The following is a 26,045-nucleotide window of genomic DNA, read 5'->3' as shown; positions in this document are numbered from 1 at the left end:
ACTTTAAGTATGAAATTGGAGTGCTATTCAGAGACAATTTGCAATTGATCCTCATTTTTTTATTATTTGCAGTTTATTAACCAAAACTCAGTTTAGAAGCAGATATACACCTCATTTCAAGGGGTTGTTAAATTAACCTGATGATATTCTGAGGCAACTGCAATTGGTCTTTATGTTTTTTTATGTGTGTTTTTTTTAATTATTACAATGTTTGTTTAGCAGCTCTCCAGTTTGGCATTTTAGAAGCTACCTGGTTGCTAAGGTCTAATTTAACCTAGCAACTATAAAAAATGAGGCACAAATTGAAAAGTTGCTAAGAACAGGGAATTCTTTAACATACTGAAACTAATTAACCTTAAGGTGAAATACCGCTTTAAACTGAATTTTATCCATATTATTGTTTTTTTTTATTACTACTTATCTTTCTATTGATGCCGTCTTCTATTCATCAACCAGACTTCCATTCAAACCCTGGTTGCCAGGGTAAGTGTAAGTGGGCACAGCAGATTAAAACTGAAGAGCTGCAGAGCAAATAGTTAAAAAAAATATAAAGTATCAAACCTAAGGGCCATTTGCAGTTTGACTAAAATACTACTAAATGCTTTAAACATTAATTGAAATGACCTGTTATATGTATATATTGTTAAATCTTACAGTTGTGTAATTGTGATATCAAAGGGCCAGTAAGAGCAATGCCATATAAAGCAAATTCAGGTGCCTATTAAACCTTAATACAGTGCTGTCCAACTGGTGGCCCGCGACCCCCCTCTGTGTGGCCCCCCACCTGTCTGGCTGCTTTGATAATTTACCTTTGTGTAAGCTTTAAATCTATCAGAACTGAGATTAACTGGCCCCGTGCATGGTTCTCCCCTCAGATTCAGGCTGTAAACCCCCTGTATTGTTTAAACATGTAATCCCCTGTGTTGTTCACACCTTTAAATCCCTGCATTGTTCACCCCCTGCAGTGTTCACACCTCAGGCTCAGGCTGTAATAACCCATATTGTTCTCCTGTTCACACCTCAGGAACAGTAGAAACCATGCACACTATAAAAAGAACATATACTGAGGTGGTACTGCAATTAAAAAGTTTTTTAATATATAGTTATTGTGCAGACTGTAGGAGCAGTGCCAGCATTGTGTCACTGTAGGCTGCCTGTATGTGCCATACTCTGCCTGCCCTATGCTTCCTGTGTGCCATACTCTGCCAGCCCTATGCTGCCTGTGTGTGCCATACTCTGCCTGCCCTATGCTTCCTGTGTGTGCCATACTCTGCCTGCCCTATGCCGCCTGTGTGTGCCATACTCTGCCTGCCCTACCCTGCCTGTGTGTGCCATACTCTGCCTGCCCTATGCTGCCTGTGTGTGCCATACTCTGCCTGCCCTATGCTGCCTGTGTGAGCCATACTCTTTCTGCCCTACCCTGTCTGTGTGTGCCATACTCTGCCTGCCCTATGCTTCCTGTGTGTGCCATACTCTGCCTGCCCTATGCTGCCTGTGTGTGCCATACACACAGGCAGGGTAGGGAAGGCAGAGTATGGCACACACAGGCGGCATAGGGCAGGTAGAGTATGGCACACACAGACAGGGTAGGGCAGGCAGAGTATGGCACACACAGGCAGGGTAGGGCAGGCTGAGTATGGCACACACAGGTAGGGAAGGCAGAGTATGGCACACACAGGCAGGGTGGGGCAGGCAGAGTATGGCGCACACAGGCAGGGTAGGGAAGGCAGAGTATGGCACACACAGGCAGGGTGGGGCAGGCAGAGTGTGGCACACACAGGCAGCATAGGGCAGGCAGAGTATGGCACACACAGGCAGGGTAGGGAAGGCAGAGTATGGCACACACAGGCAGGGTAGGGAAGGCAGAGTATGGCAAACACAGGCAGTGTAGGGCAGACAGAGTATGGCACACACAGGCAGGGTGGGGCAGGCAGAGTGTGGTGCACACAGGCAGGGTAGGGAAGGCAGAGTATGGCAAACACAGGCAGGTTAGGGAAGGCAGAGTATGGCAGGTTTTTGCTGTAGTGCCACCATTAATATGGCTATGGTCATGCGATACATTGGGTGTGGTTTCAAGTGGGTGTGGTTTTAAAAAGGGGAGTGGTGAAAAATAGCTTCCATTTTCAGCAATCCACCACGGAGGCCGGAAAAATTCCGGCCCTCGGTGCCACAGAAGTTGGACAGCACTGCCTTAATATATTTCACCAATGAGCTGATCACCAGCACTATGTCAGCCAACTTGCTGTTACCTTATATACAGAGATTATGTCACTTTTGCTTTTTTATATTGCACTAACTGCAAACTAAATGCTTTCAAACTTCAAATGCAGAAACAAAGAACGTATAGCCAGGCTTACACAGATCAGGTTGGACTCTCATTGGAGGATCCTTTTGCACATTAATGCAGCTGCAGGCTGAGGAAAGCTAGGGAAATGTTTTATTGTGTCATGTTGCTATAAGAATACAATCTTAATGTTGTCTGACTACAGCTCCCAGCATGCCTAAACCTTAATAATATGTTACATTACTCAGGGATTGAAGTGTGGGTTATCGGGGCAGTGCAGCAGGGTTCAGATCCCCATTAATAATGTGAATTTTTGACTAGAGAAGATAATTGTAACATCAGCATATCTGGTTTACCTTCAAACTAACTTTTAGTTTGTTATAGAATGGGCTATTCTTAGCAACTTCAATTTTTGATTGAAGTTTGATTCAAGTTTTTGAATTTTTTGCTTTCTTCTTCCAACTCTTTTCGGTTTTCAAAAGGAGGTCACTGACCCCAGTAGCCAAGAAAACTATTGTTCTGTGATGCTACAGTTTGAATTTTATGTTATATTTTATTACTTATCTTTCTATTCAGGCCTCTCCTATTCATATTCCAGTGTCTTAACTGCTTGGTTGTTCAGGTAATTTGGACCCTAGCAACCAGATAGCTGCTAAAATTCCAAACTGGAGAGCTGCTGAACAAAAATCATAATAAATAAAAAACCACACATAATAAAACATAAAGACCAATTGCAGTTGTCTCAGAATATCATCAAGTTCATTTAAAAACCTCTTGAAATGAGGTGTATATCTGCTTCTAAACTGATTTTTGGTTCTTGAAATTGATCCATTGGTTTAATTTAGGTCAAAAAGTTCAAGAAACACTGACCTAATGGGAGAATATAGCACCTTTCTAAGAAGCATTAGCGTGAAATGAAAACTAATTTAACTCATTTGAGTTTTTCAGCACCAAATGATGAAATGCTGTGAGCACATCTGTAACCCACGGTTTTGTCACTGAGGCCGGAAGGCTTTGCAGAAGTAGGTCTAGGATTCAGAGCAGATAGAGCCGGGGATGAGACGCACTGCGGGTAGTGTGGCTGGTGAGGTGTCATGCAAAGCTTCTTCTGCTTAGGAACATATGAATTATCTTTCTCATGCGCTCAGACTGAAACTGTGCCCCAGGCACGCACGTAGAAGCACCGCCCCAGTGATATCTCAGTGCTAATTCCCTTCCCCGCCAAATGAAATCCTAACACAGTGCTGTCCAACTTCTGTTGTACCGAGGGCCGGAATTTTTCCGACCTACGTGGTGGAGGGCCGATAATGGAAGCCAGTTTTGACCACTCCCTTTTTTGAAACCGCACCCACTTGAAACCACACCCATGTTATCACATGACCATACCCATATTAATGGTTGTAGTACAGCAAAAACCTGCCATACTCTGCCTGCCCTACCCTGCCTGTGTGTGCCATACTCTGCTTTCCCTACCCTTCCTGTGTGTGCCATACTCTGCCTTCCCTACCCTGCCTGTGTGTGCCATACTCTGCCTTCCCTACCCTGCCTGCGTGTGCCATACTTTCACTGTGTTTGCCATTCTTGGCTGGTTTGTGCCATACTCTGCCTGTGTGTGCCATACTCTGCCTTCCCTACCCTGCCTGTGTGTGCCATACTCTGCCTTCCCTACCCTGCCTGTGTGTGCCATACTCTGCCTTCCCTACCCTGCCTGTGTGCCATACTTGGCTGGTTTGTGCCATACTTGGCCTGTGTGTGCCATACTCTGCCTGCCCTACCCTGCCTGTGTGTGCCATACTCTGCCTTCCCTACCCTGCCTGCGTGTGCCATACTTTCACTGTGTTTGCCATTCTTGGCTGGTTTGTGCCATACTCTGCCTGTGTGTGCCATACTCTGCCTTCCCTACCCTGCCTGTGTATGCCATACTCTGCTTGCCCTATGATGCCTGTGTGTATGGCACACACAGGCAGCCTACAGTGACACAATGCTGGCACTGCTCCTACAGTCTGCACAATAACTATATATTAAAAAACTTTTTAATTGCAGTACCACCTCAGTATATGTTCTTTTTGTAGTGTGCAGGGATTATTTGTGGGTACTGCTCCTGAGGTGTGAACAGGGGAACAATATGGGTGATTACAGCCTGAGCCTGAGGTGTGAACACTGCAGGGGGTGAACAATGCAGAGATTAAAAGGTGTGAACAACACAGGGAATTACATATTTAAACAATACAGCCTGATTACAGCCTGAATCTGAGGTGAGAACCATGCAGGGGGGGCAGTTAATCACAGTACTGATACCATTTAAAGCTTACACAAGAGTAAGCCATCAAAGCAGCCAGACAGGTGGGGGGCCACACAGAGGGGGGTCGCGGGCCACCAGTTGGACAGCACTGTCCTAACACATGGGATATCTGTGGGATACAATAATGCTGTGCCTTTTTTAAACAGTATAGTATATATATACAGTATAGTAATAGTTTTGCTACGTACCTCATTGCCTAAAGGGAATATAATTTGTTATAATGCATTCAAGTCATAGAATTTGGTGTGTTTTGTAGAAAATTAGGCATAATCGCTTATCATTATTAAAATTACTCTTACTTTAAACCTTTTAAATGAGAATTAAACCGCCATCAGAACATTGTTGGACTGGGATGTCTGGGGCCCTCCTGGGCTGTCACCTCTGGGGCCCCCACCCCAGTCACGAACCTTCCCCCCATGGGGGCCCTGCACTGCTGGCTCTCCCTGCTGTCAGTGAGCCTCAGACTTGGGAAGGGAGAGCAGGCACTCCTGTTCCTGCATGTTCTTTCCCATACACAGCTTCCCATACTGCTTCTTTTCTTACTGAAGTAGAGCTGCACAGGGATTGGATGGGTGAAGTTTCAACTTCCCCTTCAGCCCATCCAATCCCTGTGAGGCTTTACCGGGACTTAACTTTTCCTGCTATTGGAGGAAAGAACATGCAGACACCAGAGCTCCCACCCTGACTTTTGAAGGGTGCAGCTCACTGACAGCCAGGGGGTTGCCTTATCATGTAAATGCAGCAATGTGGGTTTCCAGACTGTGGGGAGGGTACCTGAGGTGCCTGCAACTTGCTTGCTTTCAAGAACACCAAAAAAACTACCCAAAACCCCACCAGGCCCAGGGCTGTCACCCCCCATGGTGGCCCTGGTTGTGGGACTGGGTCGGGGGGTCCCACAAGGGCTGGGGCTCACCAGGTTTTTCCCAATGTCCTGCCGGCCCCGCTTGACTCTGTGTCTAAACCCCAGCACAGTGGAGTTCACAGACTAATCCTCTAGCGTGCCATCAGCCTAAAGCATATAAAGTTAAAAGAATGGCACAGGCGTACTACAATAATATGCTTGTCTGTATGCCATGGGTACAGAGTTAAACTAGCCCTCTGACAAATATTTTGCTTCTCTTTGCAAGGTGATTATATATGTTGATATATGAAGATTATTAATATTGGTCATGTGTATTAGTGCAACATGCAGGGGTGGATTAGCGCACAGGCAAACCTAGGCTATAGCCTAGGGACCCACAGAGCTCAGGGGCTCATGGGACTGATTCAATTATTTTTAATTTTTTTTTATGATTTTACAGTACTGCAGGCCTACAGCTTCTGCTGGGCCTGGTTGGGTGCTGTGCAGCCCCCCTGCTTGCTGGCTGGCTGGGACAAGATTTAGGCAAGGCGTGTGCATGTCTATACTTCATGTGCATCGGAATCGGTACACCCCTTAATGCTCATTTTAAGGAAAAGGAAAGTTAGAATTACTGGCGGTGCCAAATGTTAGGCTCATGGGGCGAATGCAGGTCTCTGCTACAATTCCTTTGCAGGAAAGAGCCCAAAGTGCAAAAAAATATGGTGCATTACACCTGTTTCTTGCACTTTGCACCCTGCCTTTCAAGTAGTAAATGGCCGCAATATTTCTTAAAGCAGCTACCTCAAAAATGTATGCTACATAGCACCTCACATGCTACCCCAGCTACAGTGGCCCAATGCAGTCTAAGTTCTAGCCATCTGCCTACAGATATTTGGCTTCTCTTCACAAGGTCATCATTTATGTTGATATATGAAGATTATTCAAATATTGGTCATGTATATTAGTGCTACTAAGGGCAACATGCAGGATGCAGGCAAATTAACACACAGGCAAACCTAGGCTATAGCCTAGGCTAGGGACCCACAGTGCTCAGGGGCCCATGGGGCTTATCTTCTGGGTCCAACTGCCCCCTACAGCCCCCCAAGAGATAAAATGAAAATGTTCAGTCTGACACTACATCATAGGCACTTGTACCAAGACTGCAGACTATAGGCATCATTTACCAGTCCCATGAGCACATGTGCAAGAGCACATAACGCACCCCTTAGTGTTTATCTATGGAGCACTCGCGCCCAGGGGTGTGCTTCTCTTTGCACGGAACACCAGATCAAAAATATGGCACTTTGTGCAAAGGGCAGCCTCATTTATTTATAAGAATGTTGCCATATGACAAGAAAAGCTGTGCAAGTGCATTAAAGATGAGTTAAAATTAAGAAGTCTACAAAATGTGTAAGCAAAGCAAGCAAACTACAGACAAATAGTTTTTTGTACTCTGAATCAGCTAGAAATTAGGGATGATTTACTTGTGCTTCAGGTTCATGTTACTATGTAACTATGTCTATGAAGATTCTCATTCATCCAGGTCATGATATACAGTATCTAGTAGAATTAGGTCTAAAACAACTGGACTTTTTCTTGAAAATGTTTCACCACTCATCCGAGTGGCTTCTTCAGTTCAAATGACTGGTAAGGAATTCCCTGGCATTTAAACCCTTAAGGGTAGTCATCAACGTACATTGCCTCTTTGACATCTTTACCCCGGCGGTTACACAACAGTTCACACTTCCAGTCATGTACTTTGAAGGATTAACATCTGCATCAATTAGAATCATGGTACCATTGTGACTGGATCATACCTTCTTACACCTCAGTTTCAACCAACACCTAACTGAACAAGTTTAATGGAACTATTGTGATTTGATGTCTGTGTCTGTACTACCCTCAAAGGTTTAAATGCCTTGGAATTCCCTACCAGTCATTGGAACTGAAGAAGCCACTCGAATGAGTGGTGAAACTTTAACGTTCCAGTTGTTTTAGACTTAATTCTACTATATACTGTACTAAGTAACTATGTGTGTGGACAAAAATTGTGTCATTGAGTTTTATCTATTGTCCCCATTGGATCCCATTTCAGTGGAGTGCTTTGGATAGCTTTGGATAGTGTTAAAGGGGGAGAAAAGTAGATCTAGTCAAGAGAAACTGTGACTGAAAGTGATGAACAAGTGATCTTTAATTATTATAGTGTGTTTATCAACTATACATTCCCTTTGGAAGGGACTTATCTTCAACTCATCTACAGGTAACTTCCAAAACTTGTTTTTTACTTGGCAGCAATCAATGTCAATGTTTGCATTTTTGGTAAAAACCAGGATTGATGGCTCTATATGACTACATGAGTGACCCAGGTTCAGAGTCTAACTGATCTGGGCACACATAATTGATCCTCCTACCAGCACTGCAGGGGGTCTTACCTCTGACTCCTTATCCCACTGGCAATAGGAGGAAGAGGGCTCATAGCACAGTTAAATTTTGATTGAAGTAATGGGCGAGTCCTCAAATAGTAGTAAAACAAGAGAAAGTAAACAATATAGCGTAATAACATTTATGAGGATAAAAACCCTGCACAGTACAGGCTACTTACAAAATCGTAGAATATAACAATCGTATCAGAGTGGAGCTCAATGTGTTTCGCGTGATCACCATCGTACTTCCTTAGGAGCCAAATAAGAATCCATATCCCTCTATCTGTCCTGTGTTTATAACGTTAAGTCTGAACCAATTCTCCACATCACTTCCACATCCTAAAGGCAGAAATGATGTCAGTGCATGCGCGCGCTATAGAATGGATGACTAGAGGTGTGCTGGCTGAACTAAAGTTCTATTAAAGTTCTAATAGAAGATTGATATTGGTGACAGACCACTTATAGCACTGAGTATCATATGCAGTTTATATTTACAGAAAAACCCCTTACCTGGAAAATCTCACATCCCAGATATTAGTGTATTAGGGTTTAGATAAGGTGCATATATTTGCATATATCTCTTTTTCTCAATTTTCGATGAAAATGTTGGCCAAATGTCTCATGTTTTTGTCATCTTTGTTTTGCAGCATTTGTAACTGTATCGTGCTTTAATATCGACACAGCCGAAATACTGAGCTTCAAAAAGAATGGGAAATCTCATTTTGGCCTAAAGGTGAAACAGTTTAGGATTGGACCAGAAGTGGGGTAAGACCATTAGGAAGGCCACCATAAACAATAATGTTATAGAATTTAATTTAATTTTTCCTACTAAGATGTGCAAAAACAGATGGCCAGATGCAGGGTCGAACTGGTCTGCTGGAGTACCGGGAGAAAACCCAGTAGGCCCCAGTCCTGTTGGGCCCCAGAGGCAGAAAATTTGCTGTGTGTCACTTAATTTGACGCGGGCGTCATTTTCTATGACATGCACATCAGCAATAAGCTATGCATGCGTCAAAAGCCAATGAGCATGTCATAGAAAGCGACGCCCACTTCAAATTAAGTGACACGTGGCAAATTTTTCCGCTGCGCAAATCATTTTGCCCTTCCCTAATGGGGAGCAGTGCAATGTGCCAGAGTGGTGGGCCCCTAGCGGGGGTGGGGTATGTCAGGTATGGTGGGCCCTTTGCCCAGATGGGCAAATGGGCCATTAACAACTTTCTAGACATAAGTCTCTCTCTCTTCCCTTTGAGCAGTGCATTATCAGAGAGCATCTCAGTGGACTGGCAATTAGCTTTTCCTCTGCTTGGAAGAACCAGAAAGTGACAATAAGTACTAAAGTGAAACTGGATTCATTTTATTGTTTTATGCCAGATACAACAGCAAATATTAAAACAGTAGGTCAAAAAGTATAGTCATTACAAGCCCTAATTATTTAGCTTATGTTGAAAAGGGTGCATACTGTCCCTTTAAGCGCCTCCTGCTATGAAACACATAGTGCTGCAGTAGTATGTAAGCATGGCGATCCTGGGGCTGCTGCCACCCCCTCTCTCCCGCTCTTACAATTTTAGCATTGGAGCAGGTCCAGCAGGGGCAGCATCACTAGTGCAGAGAGCATTAATGCACTCTCTGCACTAGCAGAGCCAAATTTTAGTTTTAAAAATTCAGCTCTTAAAGTTACCAGAGGCGGCCTTTGCAGCCCATGATAACTGGCCACTTATAAGCATAGCAGAGACTTATAGAAGGGTGGTGTAAATGTCATATAAACCCAAACCTAGGCAACATTAAGGAAACCAAGGCTCAGCGCCCTCATTATCCTGTAAATGTTCCCTTCCAGCTTTGGTCTGAACATCAGTTACTGCTGTTGCCAGTGTTCAGACTTTGACACTATAATAGTTGCTGCACTCCAGTTCAGCTTATGGTATATGATGAGAGTTGTTGGGGGTCACCCTCCCGATGCACCTGGCCTATCACTCACAGGGGCCTTGATAATTATGCTGTATGGGGCCCTGTGATTATCTTTATAATCAGCCCTACTTATATCCTACTTATATTCCAGTCTCTCATTGAATCCACTGCCTGAAACAGCTGAAATTCCAAATTGGAGAGCTGCTGAATAAAAAGCTAAATTTTAAAAAACCACGAATAATAAAAAATGAAGACAAAATGTAAATTGTCTTAGACTATGGGGCACATTTACTAAGACACGAATCCGAACCGAATTGGAAAAATTCCGATTGGAAAACGAACATTTTGCGACTTTTTCGTAGTTTTTGTGATTTTTTCGGCGCCTTTACGACTTTTCGGAAATTATTGCGACTTTTTCGTTACCAATACAATTTGCGCGAAAAAAACGTGAGTTTTTCGTAGCCATTCCGAAAGTTGCGCAAAATCTGGCGATTTTTTCGTAGCGTTAAAACTTGCGCGAAAAGTTGCGCCTTTTTCGTAGCGTTAAAGTGATACTGACACTAAAAAATGACTCCTCAAAATATGAATGTACATAAAAAGTTGCCTATAGGTCATGTTGCTTGATTTTTGCTGAGAGATTTGCTTTTGTAAATAATGTAACTTGAATTTCCTAAACCTGACTGTTTTGCCAACCTGACTGTCCCTTCTCAGCCTGTCAGTTATAGCTTCTAATGCTAACGGCCTCCTGCTGGACAAATATGGCAGCTCCCTTATAGGGGAACATGGGGGATCAGACAGGTAATATAAAAGCATTGGGCAAATACTTTTATGGCAAAAAATAAAAGACAATGTTATGATAATGTTATGATCATGTTATGATAATGTTATGATAGATGTGTCAGTATCACTTTAAAACATAAAAGGCGCAACGTTTTAACGCTACGAAAAAATTGCGACTTTTCGCGCAAGTTTTAACGCTACGAAAAAATCGCCAGATTTTGCGCAACTTTCGGAATGGCTACGAAAAACTCGCGTTTTTTCGCGCAAATCGTATTGGTAAGGAAAAAGTCGCGATAATTTTCCGAAAAAATCGCAAAATACCGATCATTACGAAAAAAACGCAATCGGACGCATTCGGCCCGTTCGTGGGTTAGTAAATGTGCCCCTATGACTTCATCAGATCATACTAAAAATTAATTTAAAGATGAACGACACCCACTGACCAAATAAATAGCGCCCAAACATTCTGCGGCACATGTGCCATTTCCTGCTGACTCACTGGTTCCTTGTAGATCACTGCAACTTCTTTATCGTCTGCATCTTCTGTCTGAGAGGTTATGGTGTGAAAATCTATTACTGTGAAATAAAACGGCTCTCTGAAAAATACATACCAATTATGTACTGAACAAGTTCCTTTTTTACTTTACAAGAAATCCCACACAGTTTTTTTTCTCTGTGATACAGTATATTTGTTTCGGAGAAATTAATCACAGAATTATTATATTTTTCATGGCCTTTTTATTTAAAGAAAGACTGGAATATGATTATAGCAAAATGATTCATTCCTGACCCAGCCCTATCAGACATTACCAGAGTAGACAGGGCAGGCATGAGTATATAAATAATCAATGGCAGAAGGTAGGAAAAGGAATCAGAGCCTGCTAATGCCATGGGTGGGGTGGGGTCTTGGACTGGGTTTGGCTAGCAGGCAGTCGTGCATTCACTGGCTACAAACAGGTCACGGCACTCCTTTTAGGTGCCTAAAGATCTGCAGCAATTCAGAAAAATGCAGGTGCATTTACACAGTATTAATATTATTAACTAACATTATACAGAGATATGTCTTATTCATTATATATAGCCAAACATTTCTCTCACACGGGAAATACTCACTTTCTATTTTACTATTCTGATCTAGAGTTTATGTGACCTCACCTCTAGAAGAGTTTGGAAGCAGAAAAGCTGAAGGAGTTTTTAAATGCCTTATCGATTCAAATAACAAGATTAAATGCACACAAGTTGATCTAGATCCAGGTAAAGTATGGAGCTGTTTTTTTAGGGTGCAAGGGAATCAATTAAATTTTAGCAAATATAACAATGAAGGCATAAAAACACCAAATAATGTTGAATAGTCAAGGTGCTTGTGATTTTTCTGTAAAAAGCACAATATTCTAAAGCTCTTATTGGATATCTAGTAGGAAGAGGACTGTTTTGGGTAACATATGGCCCAGTGAGATGTTGACAGTTGAAGGGGTCAAGTCAGTCGGCAGCCAATGTCTGTATATGTCAAAAGCAACCTAGTGAACATCTACAAGACAACTAATGCAATGTACTAAAAGTCCTGTTTGCATCAGGTTAACCATAGTAACCAATCAGCAGTTAACATTTATGCAAACCATCTTATTGGTTGCTACGGGTCCTCATGCAAATGTTGTGACTTTTATTATATAACTCTCAAAACTGCCTCAGAGAAAAATTTATCTCCATTGCAGATGATTTGTGTTTGAATAATTCCTGGCTTTTCTTGTTGGAGATGTTTTTCTATGTCCATAAGAGGATAGTCCATTCACGTTGCTCTGAAAAATATCTCTTGTAATATTACAGACTCTGGTGGTCAAATTATAATTAAAAAAAATGGATAAGACTTCTTAGACAATATTCTTCGAGCAATATTGTTGGAACTATGCATCTTTCACTAAGTGAAGTTCCTTTTTTCCCACAATGTCATACAAATGGTTGTTTTTATTTCCATATGCCTTAACAGTACAGGTATGGTACCTGTTATCCAGAACACTTGAAACCTGGGATTTTCCTGGATAAAGGGTCTTTCCATAATTTTCCATAACTTTGTCTACTTAAAACCATTGAAACATTAAATTAACCCAGTAGGATTGTTTTGCCCCCAATAAGGATTAATTATATCTTAGTTGGGATCAAGTACAAGGTACTGTTTTATTATTACAGAGAATAAAATAGAAAAATATGGGAGATGACCTTCCCGTAATTCTGAGCTTTCCGGACAATGGGGTTCTGGATAAGGTATTCCATACATGTATTTAGTTTATTGTTGCTTCTTTTTGTAACGATATTGCTTTACTTGATAGGAGAGAGCCAGCTGCCAGGAACTGCCTACCCAATTGTAACCCTTGCTCAAAATGGGGACACTATGGTGGTAAGTTTTACCAGCTACATAAATCTCATGGATGGGTCTTATGAGTGACAGAGTCACATATTTTACATATATAAATAACATTAATAACTGCAGCGACAGCATGGTTTTACCCAATGTTTTCAGAAAATATTAGGTACTATAATTGGAACGCTAAACCTGCAATTTTTACATCTGCTTTGCTCGGAAGAGAAAATATTATTTTCAGGGACAATTGAATAACAAGTGCAATGCTGGCTCCAAGTCTATTGGTCTATAGCAACTAATCAGTTTTTTGCTCCCAAACAACTTTCCAACATTCCAGGGGGAGCTCCCATGGAAAGGTGAGCAAATGTGTGTGTGTGTGGTACTTTTAAAATGCACTACATTTTAAACATTGACAGACACCTACTATTTCAATAATGACTTTGGTCCTAATTTTGCAGCTACTACAGCCTCTGCCCCTCTGGGAAGGTTTTTCATTAGATGTTGGGACAATTTTGGTGGAATTTCCTTCCATAAAAGCATTGGTGAGGTTGGGTGATTGGGCCTGTCTGTTCCAATACTGCATGCCAATTCATTGTCAGGCTGCTAGGATGATTCTCAGAGAGTTACAATGCAATTCCAATAAATTGTACAATGTTTTTACAAAGTCTGCTCTCAGTGAGTACACAAATCTATTAATACAAAAGCACAGAAAAAAAAACTATCTAACCCTTGAATTAAAGAAGGATAATTGCCTGTTTGTTTTCTCTATGTGTTTTGCCCTTCAGCTACCTTTATCTATTTCTATAGATAGCTATCCCAATATTTGACATCTGATGACCATGTTCAATAACTACCCAAATTGGCCCCTAGATACTGGATGTTAGATATATGTTTGTTTAAGTGAGAAGGAAGGGGTTAATCACTGGAGGAGTGCCAAATTTTAGTCAGCCCCAGTGATTGTAATTAGTGATGGGTGAAATAATTGGGCAGCATGGATTTGTTGCAAATTTCTGCATTTTGCCATTGGAGGATTGTTTCATGAAATGGGTGTCAAAATTTGCCATGAGAAAATTCGGAGAGTGACAAAAAATTGTCACCTGCGGAAAAAAAAATTGTTGCGTTCGTAATAAAAAACGCTGCGCCGTTTCACAAATTTTTTATCCAATCTCGGCAAAGCGGAACGGGACAAATTCACTCACTACACTCACACTAATTGTAATTCCTTACTCCGTACTCAAGGCTGGTGCTCCTCTTAGCAGAAAACTGCACCGGTCCAGGGTTCTTCTGTAAAATATGATCAACAGAGATCTTCTGCTGTCTTTAATCCTCTACAGGGCCGGAACTAGGGGTAGGTAGAAAAGGCACGTGCCTAGGATGCAAAGGTGGGGGGTGCCAGGCATGTACCACTTCTCTCTGCCTACCCCCTATTTCGTAGCTCTTCAGGATCTCTGACCTGTTTGCTGCCCCGCACGACACATCTCCACCCCAACATGTGTTACCCCTCCCCCTTTGTGCGTCACCACAGGAGCGTGGGGGAGGCCTAGACTAGTACTCTCTGCCTTGGGCGCATGAGTGACTTGGCCCCGTGCTGATCCTCTGGGCGAGGGCAGACTCATGTGCCACAGAGTAAAAAGGTAGCTTTTTTGTTAAATTCGGCTTTTTTTGCTCTACTGCGCATGTGCACCCACTTGAGGAAATAAGAAGCAGAAAGAGGATAGCTCATTTGCACATAAATATCAAAGCCCTGCAGTCATACAAGCAAAGACAGGCTTCAGTTCCCTATCAGGTCAGTCTAGCTGCTGATTGGTTCCTATCTTAAAGTGTAGTGTGCTGAGTGCCACTGACCCCCCTGCACAGCCTGGGAAAGGGGGCAGCAGGAAGTGGAACAGATGGGCCAGACTGTGGGATTTTTGGAAAAAATTTCAATTAATCAGCCCGAAACACTACTTTTTAAAGTGCATTTTTTCTATATTTAGATGAGTACAGTTTATTAGTATAATATTGTTTTTGAAACAATATGCCCCCTTTAAACAAACTGCCAATGCTCTACTTGGCTGGCCCTTGTAGGGCCAAGCATCAGGGGCAGCTGATCTATTAGATTACACTATTACATCTGTGTATGCTTTTAATAGGCAACTAAGAAACTCTCTCTGGATGTAGGATACAGCCCAAGGGATAATACAATGGCCGTGATTGCTTGATTCTGTGAGTTGGAACTGTAAAATGCGTTGCTAAATGCTATGACAAAGGAACGGTGTAGGTTCCCCTCAGTCTGGCACCGAAGACAAAAACAGAACAAGTTGATGTTTAGTGGTAAAGCAGAGAGGGCACCGGTGTTAGTGACAGTTAGAGCAGGTGTTACGCACAGCAGGAAGATGACATTGTGGTTTTAATCTCTGTATCTGGTAGGTATTCTAGGAAGCATTAGCTATAAGCTCCCAGGAGAAGGTTTGCTGTAGGAGAGACTCATGTTAACCTGATACCATGCTTATAATTATATAATAGCACACATCTTTTAGAGAATATCTATAATTAAACTGTTGATGGGAGGTTATTAAACAGGCACCATCTTCAGTCACAGTGCAGTCAGTACCTCAGTAGATCCATATCTATAGTATACACAAGCCTTTTGGAGGGAATGCATAATAACATCCATAAACAAGCGTAGGCATGGGACACTATTTCCACCTCACTATTTCTACTCTTTTTGGCCACGCCAGTTGTTTTTAATAACAGACAGGTGTCAATGAGGTGAAATGTTCTTGAAAACGCCCTATCCAGAATAGATGTTAGGAAAGAGAGAGGGAAAGAGAGAGGACTGTGAGTACAATCATCACTAGCACTGCTATCACTGAATGATAATTCTCCTGGTTATGGGACCTATTATCCAAAATGCTTGGGACCTGGGGCTTTCCAGTAACTTTTAAGTATGGATGCACCGAATCCAATATTTGGTTCGGGATTCGGCCTTTTTCAGCAGGATTCAGCCGAATCCACGCTCCTGGCCGAACCGAATACGAATCTTAAAAATCATGTGACTTTTTATCACGTAAACAAGGAAGTTGAAAATTTTTTCAGCGCATGGTGACATTTAGCCCTTCCAGAACTTAATTAGCATATGCTAATTAGCATTCAGATTCTGTATCTGGCCGAATCCTTTACGAAGGATTCGGGGGTTTTTAACATTAAATAAATTGCTTTTCCTGTAATAAGGATTAATTATATCTTAGGATCAAAGGTAACAGGTATTGTCTTATTATTATAAAGGAAATCATTTTTAAAAATGTTAAATATTTAATTAAAATGGATTCTATTGGAGATGGCCTTTGAGCTTTCTGGGTAATCACTTTCTGGATCCCATACCTGTGCACAACTTTATACAGGCTTTGTTTCATCAGTGATAACTGAAATTGGAGCAATATCTTAGTGCAAGGGCGGGGGATTCAATATGGAATGAGTCAAGTGACATTAAGGGGCTGATTTATCAACTTTTGAATTCAAATTTTTAATGCAATTCAAGTTTGTTAGCGCTAAAACTCGAATTTCAAAATTTCAAATTTTATTAATTTATTCAACAAGACATCTAAAAGCTTCTGAGTTTATGTATAAAGTTTATGTGACTTTTAGATTCAACTGGAAGCTTTTTTGTTTTCGAGTTTTTTGAGATTTTTTTAAATTTTTCAATGGGTAGCCAAAGTAAAAAATGATGATGAGTAGAATGCAAGTTCACCATATTCAAACTTTTTTTCTCTTTTTAATTGATTAAGTTGTTTAGATTCAAGTTCTTTAAATAACTAAATACACAGTCAAGTTTGGTAAGTTTTCAAGTTTTTTTTTAATTAAAAAAAAATAAATTGGAAAATTCACCAATTTGAATATTGATAAATAGGCCTTAGCTATTAAAATAGTTGGGCAATAAATTGTTTTAGCTTTTAGCCCTTTAATATGTAGTACTAATATAGTTCAGCGAAGAGGATCTGTTTTTTTGTCTGTATTTATGATGTGGCCACAATCTCTTTCTACCGCTGTTTTATAATTTCAGCATTTAATTGAAACAGTTTTTTTAACATCAGTTCCAAAATTACCAATGGGTTTAAATCATATTTGTAAGCATTACTGTTTACATTGCCTCAAAGGAAGAGTTGTAACCAGAAGAGTTAAAATACAATGGTCCTTGTAGCCCCAGGCCTTAACCAGTTCTCAATACGACTTTTAATCTGGCAAAAGGTTTACAGTGCAGATTGTAGTAACCAATACTAGGACCACGAGGGCTCCCTGTATGTGCCTTAAGGAGTACAATATTTTGTTCCACCCCTGGCAGCCATAGCACTGGTGAATGAGCCATTACAAATCTATTTCTCTCAGTGTGTCCTTCTGCATTATCTCCCTACAACAACAGCTATTTCTGTCAGATGAATTCTACATAATGCTGCCACCTAGTGTGTAAGACACTCGAATATACACAATATTCCATTATATTGAGAACACTGGACTGAGTTGATAAATGTATAAAACAATTAGAGTTGTCCTTTATCCATAGCTGTATCTATAGTTAGGGCGTAGTTAAGTTCAGCATTAGTATTTTGTAACACCAAGTACAGTACGTAAGATTATAAAACTAAGTAGCAATGAACAAACTTAGCAATTCAAGATCGGTCTGTGCAGCCCCAAAGTTTAAATAAGCATGCAGAAGTGTATATTTGTCAGGCACTGGTGTATCTACAGAGGAAGCAGACCCCATGGTCATGGGGGACTGGGGGTCTGGACCGTGGGGTCTGCTTCCTCTGTAGGTCTAAGAAGTCCCCCCTCCTGAGCGCATTTTTACTCAGCGGAAGTGGGCAGAGAGTGGGGGACACTGATGGGCAGGTGGGTGGAGGGAGGACCAGGTAGGCACAAGGCCTATGTGGGAAGGCCATTGTTATGCCGCTGTTGTCAAAAACCTATTTTCTCTAAGGCTTGGCTTTTATCTGTTGAAGGTCCAGCCATAGAGCCCAAACCAGTATAAGCTTTTGCATAGTAAGTTTATTTATTCTAGTCTAGCATACCAGTTACTTATATTTCATTTTATTGCAGGCCTGCCAGCAACGAAAGGGACGCCAATACAGAAGCATGACAGAAGAATTAAATGGTGTGTGTTTTCTGCTCGAGAAAGGCCAACACAAACACACATTCATCAATATTACAAAAAATGGTAATATTGTTAATTCTCTTTATATATAGAAATATATATATATGTGTGTGTGTATCTCAGTGCATACCTTTACCTGTTTTACTTTACTTTTATCTGCAGCACAAAAGTCTTTGGCGGAGATTAATAAAAACAACAACAATAATAATGTTGAAAGATTTGGGGCCTTAACAAGTGGTAAGTTGTGTTGGAAAAGGATGAAAACTAACAACCTTTCTATTTCTGTGAAATATAATATGACAAATATGACAGCAGGAATTCAGTAAAAAATAGAATGGGATAAAGAAAGGGAAAGAAAAGCAGAGACAGGTTTGTAGAGTGGCTGTTGGACTTTCCCAGTTCCAGCCTCTTTGGAGTTCAAGCCTTTGTTCAGGACCCACCTTAATTCCCAACAAGTTTACAGATATAGAAAAACATTAGTTTATCAGTCATTAAGCCATAGTTCCAAAAATGTAAAAGGCTGCAAATATGTTTAAAAAATTTTGCCGGCTACCTTAATGCGATTAAGACCTTGGACGCAAGTGCGAGTATACTGAGGAGCACAAATTTGCTCCCCTTAGTGCTCATTCAGTAAGTACCTGCATTGCCCTGCTGCATTTTATACCTCCTGGAGAGAGGCACACAGTGCAGCACTAGAGTGTATGAGGTAGCCTGGCCCTAACCACTTGCTATAGGGCCCCTTTCTCCCTGCGCCCACTGGCGCTCCCTAATTTGCACATCTGAATGTTACAATAGTTAGTGCACAGACAGGGGCAGGGATGGTTGATGCCTATGTGCCCTCATGAATACAATACAGGCAACACCCTATTCGCCTAAAAGTACAGATCCTTGTGCTTCATTCTAGAGCTCAAGGACCTGCAACCACATATGGTGACTGGGGGGCAGGGTGAAAAGTGCCAAAAACATGGCAAGTTGTAGCTGTTTCTTGTGAGTGAGTGAGTAAATTAATGAATGAACTAAATTATAAAGTGGTGCTTGAAAATCCTCAGATTTGAATGATTAGCTGACAATCCTTTTCTCTGCCCTAAAAAGATCTCATCTATGCAAGACCCCCAAAAGGTGCCCTGGAAAATATAAACAATAACAACAATTTGCAAGATGACGGAGGTAGGTGAACATTTATTAGTACAACAGCCATTTTTTGTATAACATTGTCCCATCTATGGCTAATGCTTAACAGGTCCTGTGCATAACTGCAAAGCACTACTGTTTGTAGTTACCAGACAACGAGGTCAGTTTGTCCAGAAACAAGCTGTGTATCATGCCAAAATCTTGTTTATGTGCCAGAATGGGGGACCAGATGCCCATGCCCATGTACTGGCTACACTTTTTAGTTGATGAGGGAGGGGAAAAGTGAGATGAGCTGTGACATCTAGGAAGTGCTGAACGGAAAGCTAAAGTTATTGTCTGCCCCGCCTCTATGCCTAAGGCATAGAGGCGGGGCAGGCAATATTTGATTGACAGATGGGATTTATAAATGACTTTATAATGGGTTTCGATGTGTTAATATAAAAATGAATTTGGGTTTCATGTTTAATTTGAAAAGGACTTTTATTATACAGCTTTTTATGTCTGGGTGACAGGTCCACTTTAAATCTGCTAAAAATCAGAATAGATAGGATTGTTTTGCCTCCAGTAAGGATTAATTATATTTTAGTTGGGATCAAGTACAAGGAACTATTTTATTACAGAGAAAAGGGAAGTCAATTTTAAAAAATTGAACTATTTTATTAAAATGGAGTCTATGGGGCCAATTCACTAAAGGGTGCAAAAACGAGTCTTATTTATAGCGTGTGTTAAAAATATTATCACTTCTTATATTTGGAGAATTAACGATCGATTCACTAAAAAGACACTTGTCTGAATTAAGAAGCGATTTTATTGTCGTTATTTATCTGGCGATGACAGATTTTTAAGCGATATTTTAAAGCATGCGATATATTTATGCGTTATTTCGTAGCAGGCGATATTAGCCTGAAATATGAATAGAAGATGGTCTGCTTAGAAAGATGGGTGATAAAAAGTTACAGTAACAATAAAATTGCCTTACAGAGCATTTGTTTTTTTGGCTGCTGGGGTCAGTGACCCCCCATTTTAAAGCTGCAAAGAGTCAGAAGTAGCAAATTATAAAATTCAAAAACTATACAAAAGAAAAAATGAAGGCCAGTTGAAAAGTTGGTTAGAATTAGCCATACTATAACACACTAACAGCTAAATTAAAGGAAAAGGAATCACTGTGGCCAGAATGTTGAGCAAGTTGTGGCACTCACTCATTATGTGCATGCGAGTGTCAAAACATGACTGCCTGCACCGGAAGCTCCCTCAGCTTAGCGCAGGTGGGGGGCAATTTTTTTTTTTAAAAAAGCTATTGTTTCCCCAACCTCTGGTGGGGAAATAATTTAAGGGTGATAGGTGCCTATTAACTACCCCTTTAAAATCCTCATGTACTTGCATGCAAAACTGCACTCCCTACCCAAAGTAAGAGCTTCCCAAATGTATGTTTCCTCCCTTTAGCCTGTGCCATTTGTGCCATTTGCCAATTTGTGTCCCTGATGCCTTTGATGAAATAAAATATTTTGTATTCAACTGGCTCTTGCCAGACACAGGCACTGAGATTGCAATAGTTCTAGATGGATCTGGGAGCATATCAGAAGAAGATTTCCAAAAGGCAAAGGATTTTATTTCTAACATGATTGGAATGTTCTGGGAGAAGTGTTTGCAGGTATATGGGTTTTCCTTTTGTTTCAAATTAAAGCTAATAACAAAGCAGATTTTGCTTGGGTTAATAATGTTCATTGCTGGGCTATAATTAATAGAATTTATTATCTGTTTACATTGTATTATTCTCTACAGGGCTAAACAAGGATAGGGTCTCCAACATCAGCCCTACCATCCACAATTACTTTTGAATAAAGGATCCCAGCTCTACCATATAAACGTATTTCTTTTCTTATTTTAATAATGGTGAAATACACCATTGTGTTGGAGTCCCAAGTAGAGAAGGGATGAGAAGCTTTACTGGTTCTTTGTCAGCATTGTGAGTGTCTGCAGGCCGCCTTCTTTGTCTCCCTGGTGTAGGAGTTACAGAATAAGGTGGACAACTTGGTGGCCATTCTAAATGGCAAACCCTGAATGAGACAGAGGAGCCTGTCTTATTGCCCCCAGAGCCTGCAGGCCTGCTTGAAGTATAGCTTAAATAACACCATAAATATATAGATATATGAATTCCAAACTATACTTGAAATATCTATCTGTAATTTTTCTGGAAAGGCTTTTGGGAGCAGTTCTTGAATATAAAGTTCCATTAAGCAGAATATGGTGTTAATTTGCTTAGAAAATAAATGGTTGACTACAGCAGAGCTGATTGCAAACATACTGCAATAAAAGCAATAACCCAATTGGTCTTCATAGTATCTGTGAAGAACAGAAATAAATATAAATAATGTCAAATGACATTTTCTGGACCTTTAATACATTCGAACTCCAATAATAAAAATGACTAAGACAAATGCATGAAGAAATCCAAAATTATAACCATGTGTCTTCAAGATTTGTGTAAAATGAGATATATGGAGCCAAAAAGTATGCGTGCAGCTTACTGGGTTGGTATGTACTGTACCCCAGTAGAGCAAATACTTTTCCCTGCCTGCCCAAGTTATAGTAATTCCTTTGTGTTCCAAGACACCATGCCAAGGATATAAAGCCACTAGCACACCTGGTCTCACAGGCCCATAATGGAGTCAGCACCCTCTAATATCAGATTAATAAAAGCAATAATAACATTGTGGGTCAGTAATAGGGATTTAAAATCTTCTGTGTTATAGCAAAAGAAACAGTGTTTCTCTCTTTCTCATATTTGCAGTGTGAGTTTGCTGTTGTGCAGTATGGGGCTATCATCCAAACAGAGTTTGACCTACTGGAGAGTCGTAAGGGAAGGTTCATTTTACAAAAGGTTCAAGATATAAAGCAAGTGGGAAACGTAACCAAAACAGCCTCAGCCCTGGACCATGTCCTGTAAGTACTGATGCCACAGGTATGTGATGGTAGCAGGGAGTGATACCTACATTTGCTTTGACTGGCATGAAAGATTCTTTGGTCAAAAATGTCTGCTTGGTAGAGGCAAAGAAGCATTCTGCATGTTTTAATTTAGAATTTTTTATTAGGTTTAAAGAATGAATGCTAAAGAATGGATCAGCTAAGGTGACTTCTAAGGCTGATGCCACACGTGGCGTTTTTACGCTGCGTATTTTCTAATTCTCTCAGCGGCTGAAAAACGCCCGATATCATCATCCATAGAAATAACTTGAAAAGACTCGAAGCAAACCACACAATGTGGAAATACGCTAGTAAACGCCTTACCATGGATTTTTCAAGTGTTGGCTGAAATACGCCAGTATTTGCAAAGCAAGCTATTCCTATGTATACACAAAGGCAGCTGCCAGACCTAGCTGAAATACGCAGCGTTTTTTACTATTTTGCACTATTAGCATCATGGAAACGGGATTTGCTATGTCACCAGTACTAGGCTGAAAAACGCCATAGTCAGGGGCTGTGTGGCTTGTGCGGCGTTTTTAGGCTGAGAAAAAACGCAGCGTAAAAACGCCACATGTGGCATCAGCCTAATACCCTCATATCTTACAACTGGTGGTATATTATTTATTATGATGCAGGTATGGGTTCCATTATCCCGGAAACCAGTGATCCAGAAAGTTCTGATTTACAGGAAGTTCATCCCCCATAGAATCCTTTTTAATAAATAATTCAATATTTTAAAACATATTTCCTTTTTCTCTGTAATAATAAATTTGTACCTTGTATGCGATCCTAACTAAGATATAATTAATCCATATTGGAGGCAAAAAAATCCTATTGAGTTTATTAATTTATGGAGATCCAAATAATGGAAAACCCCAGGTTCCGAGCATTCTGGATAATCTGGATAATGTATAAGTTTCGGTGAGTCATGTGACACAAATTACCTCATTAAGCAACATTATAAGGATAGAATTTACAGGATATTCATGGCTCTTGTGTTAGTATAATATATATATATTTACAAGAAAAAAGTATCGCACTCACAGGTCAAAATTCAAATATACATATCTTCTCAAGGGAGAACAAGGTATACTGTATATATATAAATATCCTATGGCCTCTTTGTTGAACAGAGAGTCAGTTTTCACTGAAGAACACGGATCCTCTGAGACAGCCACCAAGATAATACTGGTACTGACAGATGGAGATATATTCATGGATCCTATGGATATAAATGATGTTATGAATAATTCAAAAATGAAAAAAATTGAACGCTTTGTGATTGGGGTAAGTCCATTTCAGGGAACACAAGGAAGCCAGCTGTGCACAGTTGTGTTATTTTACAATCTCTTTGTCTGATTTTGTATAAATCCATTGCATAACATTAAAGGCATCTTCACTCATGATTGAACATCGTTATTATGGAAAAATTTCATTCCATTTGCTTTGCAGTTTTTTTCAGCATATACCCCTGTACTGTTTATTAACTTTTATTTTTATAGTTATTAAGATACAAAAATAAATGGAAACAGATACATTTCACAAAACATGGATTACCAGGCAGCTCCTTTAAAGCTATACTTTAAACATTACATACCTAATATGAATCAAAGGAGAAATAGATTTCATTATGATTTGAATTTTTTGTGATTGTATTTTCTGTCATTTTCATATTTAAGAATAATCTAGACTGGCATGTTTATCAATTTTCCAGTTTGTGATTTCAAGTTTGTTTTTATAAATCGAATACACTCGCATATGAAATGCTCACTTATTTATTAATAAGGAAAACATGTTTGAATAAAAATATCTCAAATTTTTTGAGTTTACAAATATGGCTTGCCTTTGCCTAGGACAACTACTTTTGACTCCTATAGAAACTCGCAAGCTCTTAGATGGTGATTTTTTACATTCAAGTTTTCAGATTTTTGGCACTTAACAAATACCACATATTCGAGTTTTTGGAACATAATATTTAAGCGCAAAAAAACTTGAATTGTGAAAGAAAATTAAACTCAAATGTTGATAAATCTCCCCTTTAATCTTGATTGTAGAAAAAATCTAGATTATCATTTTGTTTAAAAGCTGAAGTTGCATTTACCAGTGGCTTCTATGGCATCTTGGCAGGTTTTAGGTGGTGAGATTTTTTAATTTGCTAAATTGCTGCAAAATCAAGACCATGAATATTCAGAAAGCAGCAATTTGAACGTTTATTTTATGTTGAAGTTATTCATTTACTTCAACAGCGCTCCCCTCCCCCCGGCCCCCGCCATCAACACAACTCCTTCCTCCGAGCGTGCATACTTAGGTTGAGGGGGACCTGTGGGCCCTGGAGTGCTCTGGCAGGGATTGACTATGGCCCCTTAGTGCATGCCCCTTAGTGCTCATTCAAAGAGCACATCTGTTTGGGTCTGGCTGTGCTCTCCATAAAATCCAGCAGGACATGCAGAGCACAGAGTAAGTGGTAGAAAGTCAGCCCTGTTCCTAATGCCTGCCATAAGTACAGGACCCCGATCAGACTGTGCCCATTGGCATTCCGTGCTCAGTATGTCTGAATGACATGCAAGTTTGGGGACAGACAGAGGGTCGTAGGGGAATGCCTACATTGCTACCCCCGCACACCCTTGCAGTGAATGCAGTAGGCAAAGCTCATAGTAATCGGCTGCACTTAATCATCCATGTGATTCATGTACAATGATGGCATTAGGCCGGTAATATTCATCAGGCCACAGTGATTCCTGGAAAGTGTCACTAGCACATGCCACTTGGGATATGGTTCCTTCTCCTTATTTATTTACCACAATGGGATATTGTTTGTAAGATCTATTTGCAAAAACTTGTAATTATTGATGAGCGAATTTTTTTCACCAGGCATGGATTCACAGCAAATTTATGCATTTTGCCATTGGCGAATTGTTTTGCAAAACTTCCGTGAAAATTTGCTGCAGAAAAATTAATCAAAAAAGGAGCGGTTGCGTCAAAAAGGGGCGCGGCACATGTCAACTCGGGCACAGTCGTGTCAAAAAGCAAGGGCGACAAAAAAAATAGATGTGGGCAACAAAAAAAATCGCACAACAAATGCATTTTGCTAATTTTTTGCCGTTTCGCAAATTTTATGGCGAAGCGAAACGGTACAGATTTGCTCATCACTATTGTCAATATATCTACATTATCTGTTATTCAGAGAAGTTTAATATGTTCATTCTAGGTTGGAGAGGCATTTCAGAAAGAAAAGGCTTTAAAAACACTGAAAACTATAGCCTCCCAGGGGGAAGAACACCTCTTAACAGTTGATGATTATTCCAAACTGGAGGGGCTTCTTACATCTTTACAGCAGAAAATTATTGGGATAGAAGGTAAGAATATAGAGTATTTTTAGTTTTCATCATCAGTGTTTTCAGTATTCTCAGATAGATTTGATGTTATGTTGTTCTGCAGGAACCAAAGGTGATGCCTTCGAATTGGAACTAGCCGAGGCTGGATTTGCAGTTCATTTGAAGAACAACGTATGTGCATAAATGACTGAAATTCACATTAAATAAGGGTCAATAATACACTTTCATACAGGCTGCTTTGATGAATTATATGTGATGCAAGGGAGCCCTGGAGTTATCCCCAACATGTCACATGACTCTCAATTTTTATTTACGTAAGGTTGGGAAGCTCCAGGCCTCATGTAACTTACCATGCAACATGTATTCTAAGTAAAGGTCAGGTCATTTAGTCAAGTTAAGATGATAGTAATGACTGCTTATAGTAAAGCAGAGATACATGTCAATTGTGTCCTGTTGAGTTGGCCACACTTTGAATTTTGCAGACTAAACAAAATTACCACTTTTTACTTTCACAAATCTTTCACCAATGCACTTGAAACCCTAAGATTTACTAAAATCTGAAAAAGATGTTTTTACTTTTTCTCTGTGTTTTCTAT

At 40.4% G+C, this 26,045-nt stretch overlaps 2 protein-coding genes across 2 annotated transcripts in view; both read left to right on the top strand.

Annotated features, from left to right (window-relative positions):
• Nucleotides 1-26,045, top strand: part of ubb (ubiquitin B) — a 198,403-nt gene that overhangs the window by 114,974 nt on the left and 57,384 nt on the right. The window lies entirely within an intron of this gene.
• Nucleotides 1-26,045, top strand: part of itgae (integrin subunit alpha E) — a 45,192-nt gene that overhangs the window by 794 nt on the left and 18,353 nt on the right. Inside the window, exons 2-12 of the mRNA XM_031896662.1 lie at nucleotides 8,498-8,615; nucleotides 11,674-11,789; nucleotides 12,860-12,927; nucleotides 17,965-18,082; nucleotides 18,182-18,256; nucleotides 19,112-19,186; nucleotides 20,680-20,801; nucleotides 21,942-22,093; nucleotides 23,248-23,401; nucleotides 25,323-25,470; nucleotides 25,553-25,620. Coding sequence (XP_031752522.1) covers nucleotides 8,498-8,615; nucleotides 11,674-11,789; nucleotides 12,860-12,927; nucleotides 17,965-18,082; nucleotides 18,182-18,256; nucleotides 19,112-19,186; nucleotides 20,680-20,801; nucleotides 21,942-22,093; nucleotides 23,248-23,401; nucleotides 25,323-25,470; nucleotides 25,553-25,620 — 1,214 coding nt within the window. The remainder of the gene's footprint in view (nucleotides 1-8,497; nucleotides 8,616-11,673; nucleotides 11,790-12,859; nucleotides 12,928-17,964; nucleotides 18,083-18,181; nucleotides 18,257-19,111; nucleotides 19,187-20,679; nucleotides 20,802-21,941; nucleotides 22,094-23,247; nucleotides 23,402-25,322; nucleotides 25,471-25,552; nucleotides 25,621-26,045) is intronic.

This window comes from Xenopus tropicalis, chromosome 2 (assembly GCF_000004195.4).
Source record: "Xenopus tropicalis strain Nigerian chromosome 2, UCB_Xtro_10.0, whole genome shotgun sequence".
NCBI lineage: Eukaryota > Metazoa > Chordata > Amphibia > Anura > Pipidae > Xenopus > Xenopus tropicalis.
Note: the sequence above shows the minus strand (reverse complement) of the source record. Positions and strands in the feature narration are given on the sequence as shown.